Source organism: Pseudorca crassidens, chromosome 3, assembly GCF_039906515.1.
Source record: "Pseudorca crassidens isolate mPseCra1 chromosome 3, mPseCra1.hap1, whole genome shotgun sequence".
NCBI lineage: Eukaryota > Metazoa > Chordata > Mammalia > Artiodactyla > Delphinidae > Pseudorca > Pseudorca crassidens.
This window is the reverse complement of record NC_090298.1, coordinates 80062635-80077463: the sequence shown is the minus strand read 5'-3', so window position 1 is coordinate 80077463 and position 14829 is coordinate 80062635. Positions and strand designations below refer to the sequence as shown.

General features: G+C 35.3%; 1 protein-coding gene across 6 annotated transcripts in view; it reads left to right on the top strand.

Annotated features, from left to right (window-relative positions):
- Positions 1 to 14829, top strand: part of CHD1 (chromodomain helicase DNA binding protein 1) — a 74672-nt gene that overhangs the window by 1751 nt on the left and 58092 nt on the right. For all 6 annotated transcript variants that reach the window (XM_067731319.1, XM_067731317.1, XM_067731318.1 and 3 more), the window contains exon 2: positions 442 to 639. In XM_067731319.1, coding sequence (XP_067587420.1) covers positions 587 to 639 — 53 coding nt within the window. In that variant the 5' untranslated portion in view covers positions 442 to 586. The remainder of the gene's footprint in view (positions 1 to 441; positions 640 to 14829) is intronic.

Here is a 14829-nt window from a genome sequence, read left to right as displayed (position 1 = left end):
TATACGAAGTCCTTCGTGATAGGAATTAGTGCTTGGTTAAGGTAACCTTTTTCCCCCTTATTTCATTTGTTTGGTCAAGTATCTAATAAGACTATTTTCTATTCTTGGAACGTATGTATATGTTATATACTACCATTTTGCTTTAGTTTTTTGTCTATAATGTTGGTATATACACACGGTTGCAATTAGTCTAAAAGTTCTATCGCTCCACAAATATTTTAATTTTTTCTGTCAAAAATAAGCAGTGGTGTGCTAAATTCTAGTAAGTAGTCAAGAATGTAGTTAATAGAAGCCTAGGTATTTTGAGAAAAAGACCCCTACCCCTTCCTTACCACCTCTAATCTAGTTGGCCTAGATAGATTTGTATAAGTTCCAAATAGACTTATTTATCTTTTTGTCTACAGGAAATTTTCTCACTTTCTTAATTTTTTTTTTTTTTAGGTGAGTCAGAGGGTCCCAGGAAACCTGTGAATGTTGAAGAAAATTCATCTGTGAATTTTTGATATTCAAAGAGGAGTCAGTATTTATATTCGTCTTTTAAACTGGGAAGATTTATATTTTATTTTAAAACTTCTTGATATTTACAATGAATGGACACAGTGATGAAGAAAGTGTTAGAAACAGTAGTGGAGAGTCAAGGTAAGTACTTTATTATCAAGTTTTTATTATGAAAACAGTTGAAAACTTATGTGACTCTTTTTAGTTTTTCTAATAGGTGGCAGAGTTTTCAGATTCACTGTTAGCTCTCCAAACATTAAAAAGTTTCTAATAAATAAAGCTTTGTTGAAAATACAGAGTTTAATTATTTTTTTCCATTGAGATGCACAAAGAGAAATTTAAATATAGAAAGTTTGGGATACTTAAATCTCTTTGGAGGTCTATATTGTTTGGGTTAATAATTGAAACTAGAGCAAGTAAAGGAAGACATTTAAATTGATTTGACTGTTATTGCCCTCTCCAAATAAAGGCCATAAGAATTTCTTTACTCATTTTTTTCTGGCATTTTGTCTTCTATACCTGTGCTGTCCAGTGTAGTAGTCAGTAGCCACATGTGGCTATTTAAATTTAAGTTAGTTAAAATTACAAAATATTCAAAATTCAGTACTTAGTCACATTAGACACATTTCAAGTGCCGAATAGTCACATGTAGCTAGTGGCTACCGTGATGAATAGAGAAAAATTGAAAACATTTCTATCACGGCAAAAGTTCTTTTGGACACTGCTGATGTGGACATTTGTTAGAGTATTGCTGCAACACTTTTTTCCCCCATTACCTTTTCAAATTTGAGTTTTAATTATATATGACTGAGTTAAGAGTTCTTACGTGGGCCATGTCTTTGCAAAGAAGATATGGTTTATGGGAGTAAGCCATGTTAAGCTATTTTAATGTGTAAGAAACCTCTTCAAATACAAAGACTTTTAAATTCTTCTGTAGCCCCCCAGTTTTAAGTTACCAGCCACGTTAATAATTCAATCCCATGTAGTTACATATGTTTATCATATATGCTTATCATATAGAGAGGTCAGGAATATGGACACTGGGGTCAGACTGCCTGATTACTTACCCAGTTGTACTTATTAGCTGTGTGAATTAGGGCAGATTTTTTAGCCTCTGAGACTTAGAGTTTTGTATTTATAAAATGGGGATTATAGTATTATTTATCTTATTTAGAGTTGAGGATTAAATGAAATGCTACCTGTAAAGGTCTTAAAATAGTTCCTGCTATAATGAGCACTCTATATTATTATAATTAGCATCATATTTTATATAACATAGAATATTACATAACTGAAACATTAATTACAGTGATGGAGAAATGTGAAGGACAAGGAACAGGAAAGTTTTGGCAGTTAAGAGGGCTTCAGGAAAATGTTGGATAGAAAATGAAGCAGTGGGATATGTATTTGACCTGAGGCTTGGGATTTTCTGGTTATGCCAGGTATACTTTATCAGTTTCACAGGCAGACTGTTTGGATAACAAGAACATCATAGAAAACAAGGAGTAGTTATGGGAAGCAGAAAGATTTAGTAGAACAAGTATTGGTCTAGGAGTTACAAAACCTGATTTGACCTGTCTCTGCACTAACTCGTTCTCTGAATGACTTCTGAACTGTAAAATAAGGAGAGTTGAATTAAATGATTTTGAAGTTTCATCCTACTACTTAATATACAAAGTATTTAACAACAGAGTTTAACTGGAAACGCCAAAGTTGAAGGGCTAAACTAGAAGACCTTTGAGTTTCAGCTTTGATTCCAATCTCTACAGGTATATTGACTGGAGTAAGTTAATAGGAGAGTCACATTGTCCACATTCTCTTGTTCGTTGGTGAACAATGAAATGGTTAATAGGTAGAAATATCTAGGGGAAACGCAGGAGCCTAACTACCCACGAAATAGGAAATAAGACTCTTGAGAGTAAATCTTCTGGTTGAGCATGTAGAGAGATCACATGCTGTTATATTCTGACCCCTTACCTTTTCCAGTAATCTTTTATGTATTTTGCTGCCATATGTAAAGCAAAGAGGGAGTCTTAAATCAAATTTGATATAGTAGAGATGAAAAAAAATTAAACCCTGTGAAATCAAGTTTACTTGAATCTTTTACAATGCATACTCATTTTAAGTAAATGCAATGTATATTCTCTAATTATTCTGAGTCATGATTTCTACCATGTAGGTTTTATGTACTTCTTAGAATTGTGGCTGTCAGGTTATCTAGTTCTTGCAACTGCCTTGGTGTTTATCTGAAGAAGGGAGACCTGCTTCTGTTTTCCTTTCATTTTCTTCCTTTCTGCTGTTACGCTGTCCTTTTCCTTTGCTCTACCGTAGTTACTAAGCCTCAGTGCCCCCATACCAGAAGCTTTCATAACAAGGCAGTACAGAGAAGGGAGATTGTGCCTAGTTAAAAGAGTGAGGTGAACTTTATAGATACAGGGATTTTCTTGCAAAAACCAAAAGTCACCATAACTATGAATATTAATATAGAGTGATGAGGGGAGAAATATGCTTTTTTAAAAAAATAAAGCACACATCTTTTCTTTAATTGATTAATTTTTTTTTTTTTTTTGGCTGTGTTGAGTCTTTGTTGGCTTTCTCTAGTTGCAGCAAGCGGGGGCTATTCTTCCTTGCAGTGCGCAGGCTTCTCACAGCGGTGACTTCTCTTGTTGCAGAGCACAGGCTCCAGGCGCCGGGGCTTCAGTAGTTGTGGCACGTGGGCTCAGTAGTTGTGGCTAGCATGCTCTAGAGCGTGGGCTCAGTAGTTGTGGTGCACAGGCTTAGTTGCTCCGTGGCATATGGGATCTTCTTGGGCCAGGGATTGAACCCGTGTCCCCTGCATTGGCAGGTGGATTCTTAACCACTGGGCCCCCAGGGAAGCCCTATGCTTGTTTTTAAAATTGATATATGCTGTAGAATTTGATTGTTATTGGCTAGAATTTTTACATGTATTTTTGCTTCAGATTTCCTTTTTTTCCTTCACGGAAATTTATGAAACGAAGTAGAATTAAGCAAGAAGTCATTTGGCATTTTTAGTTGGTATGATTAGCTTTCTACTCAAAAGTGTCTGTTTTGCTTCTTTTGATGTGAAAACCTTTCCATAACCATTGACAGAAAGGAAGAAGAATACACAGGAGAACGTCTCTTTGGCATGTTATAACTGACAATTTTGAAACTTATTTACTAAGAAACGTGTGTCAGGATGCACCTGTACCTCAGTTTCAAGTTAGCACAAAGTTTATTATATAACTGAAGTTAAGCTTTCTGAAGATACTATTGGAAGATTTCAAAGCATCAGTTCCCAGCTCTCTAGATTTCTGTTGTTAATTGTAATGAAGTTTTTCAAAGCCTGGTTAGACATTTTTTATTTTAAAGTTAACTTGAATGATGATTTGCTCCAGAAATAGATTTGTGGGTAAAGACCATAAATACATGGTTACATTTTACTAATTTTTGGACGATTGATAAATGCTTAATACTCAGAAGTAATTTCTCTGCTTGCCTGTAGATTAAATTTTCAATAATGTAAATTTGCCCACGTAAATTTGAGAATTTATTTTAATTGTTTAGTCTATATAGTATGCTTATGAAAAATTATCACAGAGTGAAGGAAATTTTGGTGATGTGTTATAACAGTCTTACTTCATTGCGACGCGAGGGCTTCTCTGGTTGTGACATGTGGGCTCTAGAGTGCATGGACTCAGTAGTTCTGACACAGGCTCTCTAGTTGTGGTGCACGGGCTCAGTAGTTGTGGCACACAGGCTTAGTTGCCCTGCAGCATGTGGGACCCTAATTCCCTGACACATATCGAACCCATGTCCCCTGCACTGGAAGGTGGACTGTTAACCACTGGACCACCAGGGAAGTCCCTAAAAGAATTCTTTTCCTTGATATATTATACCTTTTTATAGCATTAACAGTGCTTGACCTAATATACTTATAAATATGTTTTAAATATATATGTGTGTAAATTTTATATTTACTTAGAGGAACTCTGTTGCAATTAAATTTCCTTGGCTTACTGAAAATACTTTAATTGTTTTAAGCTTCAAGAATCTTTGGGTCTCAACTTTTGAAGTGTTTTGAGTAGGCAGTGAGTAGGAAATATCAATGGAAATGTTCTAAATGAAAATCTCATTTTTAGAAATTCAGAGCCACTTAAACACTTTTTAAAGGCTTTGAGAAAAAAGCCAGATAGTCGAAATGACCTGTTAAATTTAAGGAACACCAAGTCAAAGTTAATTTGAAGACAGGGCTGCATATTTCACCATGTATCTGTTAGTATCCTATCAAAGACTTCTATGGTATACCGTTTTTGGAAACATTGCTTTTATGTATACACATACCAGCAAGATTTCTTGCCATCAAAATCAGTTTCTTTCAATAAATGAATTTGAACATTTTTTAAAGGCAATAGAATGGTATTTCCTGAGCTTACTTTGATGTTATCTCAGAGTTTTTTAAATTAATTAATTAATTTTTATTTTTGGCTGCATTGGGTCTTCGTTGCTGCGCACGGGCTTTCTCTAGTTGTGGTGAGCGGGGGACTACTCTTCATTGTGGTGCGCGGGCTTCTCATTGCGGTGTCTTTTCTTGTTGCGGAGCACAGGCTATAGGTGTGCGGGCTTCAGTAGTTGTGGCACATGGGCTCAGTAGTTGTGGCGCATGGGCTCAGTAGTTGTGGCACGCGGGCTCTAGAGTGCAGACTCAACAGTTGTGGTGCACGGGCTTAGTTGCTCTGTGGCACGTGGGATCTTCCCAGACCAGGGATCGAACCCATGTCCTGTGCGTTGGCAGGCGGATTCTTAACCACTGCGCCACCAGGGAAGTCCTCAGAGTGTTTTTTAAAAGGTTCAATTCTTAAATTTCAAAAGTTTTTGCGAAGAAGCATTTTAAGGAAGACAGGAAAATGTGAAATCACAAAGCCAGAATGGCTAGAAATCATTGAGTTAAAGAAACTGGTTTTTAAAATTAACTGTGATGTCATTAATTGTAGGAAAGTATGACTGTTTTACATCTCATTTTTTTGTTAATCCCTATTTCTTGATTCAGTATGTACTTTCTTCATCTTTTCCTACTAGTTTTCTCTTTCCTCAAATATCTTGTACATGCTGCTGAATCTCAGATCATTTATTAAGATCATTTTTTATGCTTTGAAAACTCAATAAACTGTTAATCAGGAGCTTTGGTAATAGGTTACTCTCTCCAAACCGAATTCACGGAATTAAAATTTTCCCGGGGCTTCTGAAAATGGTGGTTAATCTAGATTACTGCAATGTATTTAGACTAATTTTTAATTGGTAAAGATAAGAGAATTGTATGTGATTTGACTTTCAAAGACATTATTTTTATCTTCACAGGCTTGAGATAATGGGGCAAATATTAATGTGTAGTTGCCCCTTTTTTATACTGGTTAAGTCATTGCTTATTTAAGATATTGATGACTTGCGGGTTATAGCTGGTACAGTTCTGTGTTTAAAAATACAAGTATTTGTGGCGAAGACATAAAATTTGGTGGCGAAAACTTTTTTGTGTGTTTTTTATGAAAAATTTTAAAACATTACAGAAGTAGAAAAGTTATAGCTCCAGTTGTGGTACTTGGTGTAGCAGCATTGGCATCACCTGGGAGCTTGTTTGTAATGTTCAACCTTGGACCTCACCCCAGACCTCCTGACTCAGAATCTTCTTTCTAACAAGATTCCCAAGTGATATGTATTCATAATAAGTTCATATGCATTATATATGAAGCTGTTTGCATGGAGTCATTCACCACCTTGCTACTTGTTGTTATTGATGTCATTATACATGCTTTTTATTTTCTGGGAACCCCCCAGAGAACTGTGTCATAGGCCATGCAAGCAAGAAGTTGGGTACGTTTCATTTCTCAGTAATAATGGCAACCAGTAATTATTGAACTCTTACTCTGACTGAGCCATGGTGTACATGGTGCATTACATTAATTTATTGTAGCTATTCCTTCCAAAATTCCTGTGATGTATTTAGTACTATGTTTACCATTCTCCAGAAGGGGAAACCAGATTTATAGCCTTTTTAAACGTCTTAAAAAATACCAAACAACTATTAACCAAATTTCAGATTTTACTTGGATTTTATTGTTTTTCCATTAATGCCCTCTTTCTATTCCAGGATTCAGTCCAGGGTACCATGTTGCATTCAGTTGTTAACTCTCCCCAGTGTCCTCTGATCTGTGAGAGTTTCTAAGTCTTTCCTTAATTTCTTTAACAGTCTTGAGAAGTACTGGCCAGGTATCCTATAAAACATCCCCCAATTTGGATTTGTCTGATTTTTTTTGCTAGGATAAACTAGGGTTATCAGTTACCAGTTTTTAGAAAGAGTATCACAGAGATGAAGTGCTCTACTGGTCACATCATATGGGGAGCAGAATATCCACTTGACATTACTGATGATGTTAACCTTTATCATTTGACCAAGGTAGTATTTGCCAGGTTTCTCCACTATAAAGTTACTGTTTTTCTCTTTCCATAGTGTATTCTTTGGAAGTAAGTCACTATGTCTAGCCCACTCTCAAGGGATGTGAGTGGTGGCATGGGTGGGAATTAAGTTCTGTCTCCTGCTGGGAGGGAGTAACTACATAATATTAAATGGAATTCTTCTATAAAGAAATAATTTCTCCCTCATTAATTCTGTCATTCACTTATATAAGCACGGACTTATTATGTATATTTTATTCTTTGGGTTATAATCCAGTAGGTTAATTTTATTGTTCAAATTGTTTTAGCCTTGCCCATTGGGAATGCTTTCAAGTTGGCTTCTGTGTTCTTTTTACACCCTCCCATTCTTTTGCCCTAGAATCAACCATTTCTCCAAAGAGCCCTGGCTGGTTTCTTTTATTGGAGAAAAGGGTAATTAGAAACCAAGATTTGGGTGCTGGGTTGCTACTCAGGTGTCACTGCTTCGAAGTCCTATCAGTAGACAGAGCAGACAGAGTTATATCAATCTATAGATGTTTATATATACTAAACCATGTGTATCTATAGTTGTTTCTGTGTCTGTCCATCTGTGTGCATTTTTAAAAATTTTATTTATTTATTTGTTTATTTTTGGCTGCGTTGGGTCCTCGTTGCTGTGCGTGGGCTCTCTTTAGCTGCGGTGAGCAGGGGCTACTCTTCGTTGTGGTGCGCGGGCTTCTCATTGTGGTGTACGGGCTCTAGGCACGCGGGCTTCAGTAGTTGCGGCGCATAGGCTCAGTAGTTGTGGCTCGTGGGCTCTACAGCACAGGCTCAGTAGTTATGGCTCACGGGCTTAGTTGCTCCGTGGCATGTGGGATCTTCCCGGACCAGGGCTCGAACCCATGTCCCCTGCATTGGCAGGCGGATTCTTAACCACTGTGCCACCAGGGAAGCCCCCATCTGTGTGCATATTAGGGTAAACATGAATTAGTACTGTTGTCTCCAATTCTAATCCTATACTACAGGATTCATCCTAATCTTCCTTTCTTGTACCTTCATAACTTCCATCTCTAGTAGAGAGAAACTTGGCTCCCACCATCTGCCATCCACCATGCATGCACTCCAACCTCAGTATACAAGTAAAGTCGTTTCAGAATTTTTAGACTATACTCCCAGAAGAAACAGATTTACCAACTAAAATACAGTGTTTATGTACAGTGTACAGTTCCTATTATATTTAGCCTTATATTTTCTAGTCAGAACACTGATTTCCAAAGTTACTTGAGGTAGCTTTCTTCCCCTCATCCCCTTCAGTGTGGTTATGTCATAAGTTTGTAATAGTTAGATTCATATATCAGTTTGCATTCTATCCTGGGATCCTCAGTCACATGGGTTTATGTTTTAAACTTGCATATATTACATTTACTCTGTGATATACAGTTTCATGGGTTTTGACAAATGCATAGAATCATTTATCCTCCACCCCAGTACTGTACAGAATGATTCCTTTACCCTAAAAGTTGCCCTCTGTGTCCCAGATCTACTGAATCAGAATTTTCATTTTAACAAAATTCCCACGGAAATGTATAGGCATGTTAAATTTATATGAATATATATGAAACTATTTACCTGGAGTCATTCAGTATCTTGCCATGTTTTGAAATTATAAATTAAGTTGCAGAAAGATTATTTTGATCTAGAGGTGATAATGGAATAGCCAAGTTTAAGTACACAATCAAGTGACTATGCTCAAACTCATGGGGTCGTATAGGCATTCAGGTGAGGTGAAAGAAAATGGAATTGGGCAAATTACTGGAGTGAGGTAATGGGCTATATGGGAAGTCTTCATGGAGTTTTTGAACTTTGTAGTCTTATTGATCAGAAATGATGTGGTTTGGAAAGAAAAGAAGAACAAATGGTGTATATTGAGAAACATGATGGAGAGGAAGGTTTTCACAGGATTCATAGTCCCCCAGTAAAAGAAGTACAAGTTCCCTAGTGCAGAGAATGTGTTGGACATCTTAGTTTTGCAGTTCTTTACCCTGAGGTTTGTTTAGTGTCATACTGAAATTTTGGATGGTTTAGTCCCAGGTGGAGGAAGGAGGAAAAAAGGAAGCATAGCTGAATAAACACTACGTATATTAAGAGATACTAATGGGAGAGTATATTACCCATGTGAATGGACTGGTCAGACCCACTGGTTTCAGAGAGAGACTCTAGGAATCTCTTGTACCGGAATCAAGTTCTTGTGTATTAATGACTGAGAAAATTGCTGTTTATAATTGGTATATTATCTGTCATTGTGATATGAGGTGACTGCTAAGAAGTCAACTTTAAATAAATGTTAAACTGAATTTGAAAGTTACTTTGGTGCGGATAGATTGAGATTTCAGTTATTGAGGTTAAAATACAGAGACCCACAAAGTTCTGGCTAAACAGTACTGGCTTATGGGATCCACTGTCTACAGTATCTATCAGAGCTGTGGCATAAGGCACAAAAATAGTGGGGAGCACTTTTCTCAATGAAAACCATTTTCATTAGCTGTTTCACATCTCACTGCTTTTAGAAATACACTTCTCTGTTCCCAGATAGTTATTTAGATGATTGAGCAACTACTATGTAATGAATATCATAAGATGCTAAAATTTGAGATTATTCTCTAAAACTTAAAATCAAGAAAGAGACCTAAACCTTTAATGTCTGAGTATCAGGTGGGTATGGTAAATACAGAGAGATACAGTCTGCAGCAGTTCAAAGGTAGGAGACAAGGAAGTTTGATCATAAGACAGATGGTTAATCTCTGTATCAAACCCAATATCAGAATGAAATTTTGTGCTTTTTTTGTTTGTTTTTGCGAGATCATTTAAAACCTCTGGTAGCCTTAAATTTTACGCATGTTAAAAGTCCTTGTAATGTGGCTTTTATGGTGGTGAGGTGTTTTGACAGGCTTAGGCAAAAAGCAAAGAATAATTTTTTATACTGAGGAAAAATGGGGTTAGAAGGCAATACATTATGCTGAAGAGTTTATATGTAAAGGATTGGGGCCATTGGAAGAGTGGAGTTAGTCTAAATTCCCTCAAAGAAGGCTGTTCTTGTTTTTGTGCTTGAGGTAGATTATAATATTATGATTGCCATCTGATGCAAATACTATAGTATTTCCAGTTCTAAATTACTAAATCCTGAATTACATTAATAAAAGGAAGAAGTTTGATCTGAAAGGAAATTTTATAAGAAGAGAATTACAATTAGGGGTACATGAGAGCTGAAAATATAAATAATCTCCTTATTCCAGTTTTAGCATGTATTTTATACCAAAGGTTTGACCTAGTGTGCAGTAGTTTCTCTCAGTCATACTGTACTACATTGATCATTTCACTTTTTTTTTCACTAAATGACACGGTAGATGCAGGTTCTTATGTGCAGCACACTCTCATGGGTATCTGCAGACTGTGATGAATACCAAATTACAAATAATTTTGTTAGAAAGTAAAATATATAGCGCTGGGAACTTTGTTTTCTTGTTAGAGTATTCATTAAAGTAATTTAAAAGCATATAAGTATTTTTAAAACCTTTTTAAAAAAGCAAATTAATCAAATGATTAATCTTTTAAAGATTGAACTTTTAAATGTAGACATTTATTTTATTCTTTGTGCTAATTTTAAAATTGTGGATAATTTCAAACATATGCAAAAGTAGTGACGATAATAAAGTGAACCCTCGTGTATATGTCATCTAGTTTCAACATATTTCATCTCATGGTCAATCTAGTTTAATCTGTAAATCCTACCTACTACTCCTCCCCTCAATTACTTTGTGGATTGTTTTGAAACATTATATAATTTCTACATGTGTTAGACTTCGCATGATAGGTAACACTAATGGGGAAAAAATATAAATGTTAAGTTTTGCCTACTTGTTATAATTATAAATAATAGAATTAGAGGGTTTTATCATATCATAGATATTATAACAAATTTCATACATGTTTTATGAAACTTATTAAGTGACTTTGAAGTGTATGTATACATAGTCCTTATTTCTCATCTGATTCCCTGAATGCTTATTAGAGAAACTTTTGAGTTTACTGCCTTTGCCTCAGATTCAGCATGACTAAACCCAGTCATCTTTGAAATTAGTCTTTCTAAATGTTACCTTTCTTAGCATCTATTTATAGCAGTTTTATTCTCATTTATTCAGTTAGAGACTTTAAGAATAATACTGTACTTTAAGAAGAGTTTATGATAGAATTTTGCATTGGATTGGTAATTTAGAATGCTAGAAGGAGCTGTTGTGTGTGTTCTTTAGTTCCTAACAAAGGCAGTAACTGGTTTTCAGACCCATGAGGATGAATACTTTCCAGATTTTCTCAAACCTTTGATAGTTATTTTATAGCCTGTAGTGAAAGATAAGGATAACAAATTTTAATACAGTGTAATTTTATAGAATTTGAAGGTGATCTGATCTTAGTTATCATCTAGCTGAACCCTTCTCATTTTCTAAGTGACTGCTTCTATGCTAATATATTTTAAATAGTGAGTTGCAACACCTTAGAGGACCATAACTGAATTTTTTTTAATGAAAGAGAATAATGTAAACTAATAATACTAAACTAATGTATTTACTAATACATTAGTAAACTAATGTAAACTACTAATAATGTAGTTACTAATGTAACTACAAAAGTGTTCCTTTTGTAGAGTATTACTTCATCAAACTTTTGTTACATGTGTGCATGTGTATACTACATCATGATATAAAATGTATTTATTATTTAAGTCATCCAAAAAGTTTAAAAGCCATTGCCTTTGACCACTAATTTGTATTTTTTTTTAATTGTAAGTACTCAGTACCTGCTAATTTCCATATTGTTTCTCTAGCCCTGTTGAAGTGGATAATGGTCTATAAAAATAACTAAAGGCCCCAAGTTAATGAATTCCAGGATGTAGTTAGAAGAGAGATACATGTATAAGCATAATTTGTAATATTGTGAAGGAATTATTAGTAACATATGAGCAAAATATTGTGAACACATGGGCTGGAACAATGACCTGTCCATAGAGAAACTGGGGAAAGTTACATGAAGGATAGGATATTTTTGAGTAATCTTAAAGAGTGAGAAGTTTTATCAGTTGCCTCAGAGAAGAAGTGTTTTCTAGAGGGAAAGTGTGGGGAATACACCAATACCCAGCTCTAAAATTACTCCCTCCATGAAGCCTTGTGCCTAATTTCATTTGCCCTACCTCCGGTTCCTCAATCAACAACAGATCCATCCTTATGTCTTTTTTTCCTTTTTTTTAATCATCATCCTTATATCTTTGATTCTCACAAGTTTTACTTTTCCCATGGCATTTTGTCCCTGCTAGAAACTCTTGTTCAATACTTGTTAGTTGAAGAGATGAGCAAACAAATTCAAATTACATATGTATAAAACTTGTTATTTCAAAAGTGTTTATTGCAAAAACATTATTATAGCATATCAGTTAGAGAACCAATTAAGGTGCCATATATACTAGAGTCCTCAAAACACAGGGTCTCAAAAATAGTTACTTCATTTCATTATCAGGTAAGTGAGCTCTACCTCTTGAGGTTATCCAGGTACTCTGGCTAGTAGGACAGCTTTGTTATCTGTAACATGTGGCTTCTATTGCTCCAGTGGTTGCCATCTTCAGTCAACAGGAAGAAAATGGAAATGGGGAGGATTTAAGGCAAGCCAGTTAATGTTTAAGACGAAGATGTAGAAATTTCACATCACTTCTAGCCATAATCCATTGGCCAAAACCTGTTCACATGGCCACACCTAGCTGAAAGAGATGCTGGGAAATCTAATCTTTAGCTGGGTTGGCATGTGCCATTTAAAACTGGAGTGCCACTTATGTAATACCAAAGGGCAAGCACAGTGGATACTGGGTGAGTGGGGAGGGGCAAGTAGACAACATTCATATGGCACAACATCAAGGGAAATTAAAAATAAATCACTCCTATCATCCTAAGAAATTAGTGGCTTTCATTTTTCTGAATTTTCTTTCAATTCTTCATAATATTAGTGTTTGTTTTCTTCACTTAGCCTTCTCTGAACCTCAGTTTGTTTATTTATTATATGAAAATGAAAGGATTAGATGAGAACCCAGTGTTTGGCACATAGCACCTGTTAGTAATCACCATGTCTTCCTTTTTTTTATTAGTTTGTTTTGAAAATGTTAGTATTTCTACAGGTTTTATTCATAGACATTTTATATATTTATACTTATGACAGTCCAAAGAACACCTAACACAAATTTTGAAGTAATGATTCTGATCTTGAACTCAGGAGAAAAAAATCAGTTTTTAAAATTCTAATAGCTATTAATATTGAGCTCCTAGTATATGTCAGATAATATGCTTTACATTTTTTTAAATCTTCACAGTAATCCTTAAGTATGTTTATTATTTCCATGTGGTAGAAACCTGAGGCTTATCTAATGGGTGTAAATATATACATATAATGAGACAAAAGGGCTAGGAGGCGAGGAGAAAATAAGTCAGTTGAATTTCAGAACACCATCAAGTTAGTCCCGAATTTCCCCACAAATGTCTGTCAAAAAATTCTTTCAAAAACTCCCTCAAAGAAGTCCTTTTGAATGGCATTGACAATTAAGCAGTAGTTAAGGAGGAAGGGAGCAAGGCGTAAAGTGACAATTTAGTGCAATATGCTTGTTCTTTAGAACAGTAAATACAGTTCTTTGATTGCAAATACAGTTCTATTTATTGTAATATAATAAATAAATTATTACTGTAATTATCAGGCACACAAGCCTCTATTATAATAAAATCAGTTTACCTTTTATCAATGTACCCTATAACTTCTCTTCCCCTCCTCCTCTCCAGAGTCTAATTCATCTAAATCCTACCAGTTTAAAAAAAGGAAAGAAAAATTACGGAAATGTGATATATTAGAAAGAAAATCTTTACATATTAGGAAGTAAAGAAGTAAACAAATGGATATGTTTTTAAAATGAAATCGTCGATTTAAGCCTTTGATAAAGGTAGTCTAACTTACATATGATGTTTAAATACACAGTGTTTTTTTCTTCTTCGTTAGTGCTACTGTTTTGAGATGTTCCTTTCATTCCTCCTCAGTACTTCTACACCCACTTCAGTATTACTTTCTTTTGACTTTTCAGTCTATTCCAAGATTTATCAGGGCCAGTTTCTTCTGTTGGCGATCTGGTGGTAAGGAAAGCAGCTGTCCGTTGCTACCAGTTTCTTAGAAGGTCATTATTTTATTCATTCTTTCTTTATGTTCCATTGCAGGCTAGTTTCCAATTCCTGTGATTAAAAAAAGCATGTTTTTCCTGTAACGTAGAAGAATCTTTGTTTATTCACTTGAGAGTACATCATTTTCAAGTACTCAGTATAGATAGTAGTGTTTTCTTTAGTTCAAAGGACTGATAAGAGTGGAAAGTTGAGTATAGAGAAAGGAGGTCTTGCAATTCTGTTATAGGCTGGGCTGAGCTAACATAGACTCTCACTCTGAAGCACTTCCTACCCACAAACACGTGAAAATGCTAAATAATATAGAGCAAAGGAAAAAAAAGTAGATGTGCAGCTGAACTTTAGAGAAAACTTTGATGTGCCAGGAACAGAACGGAACTCAAAGTCAGAGCAGTAAGCTCTGAGCAGACAGGGCAACGTAGGATATTTGGAAGGGGCCCTCTGGACAGGGTGCTGGGATTGGGACTGGAACTTAGTATTTGACTACAGAATTAAGTCTCCTTAAAGCTGGGACCTTAGAAGGGTTGTCTTCTCTGAAGACAGTTTATGAAGTCTCCCTATATGTGCCTTCAAGGACATTTTTTGGTGGTGAGGATAAAATGGAATTCGTTTTACCAAAATATTTTGAAAGCTATAAAGAGATATTAAA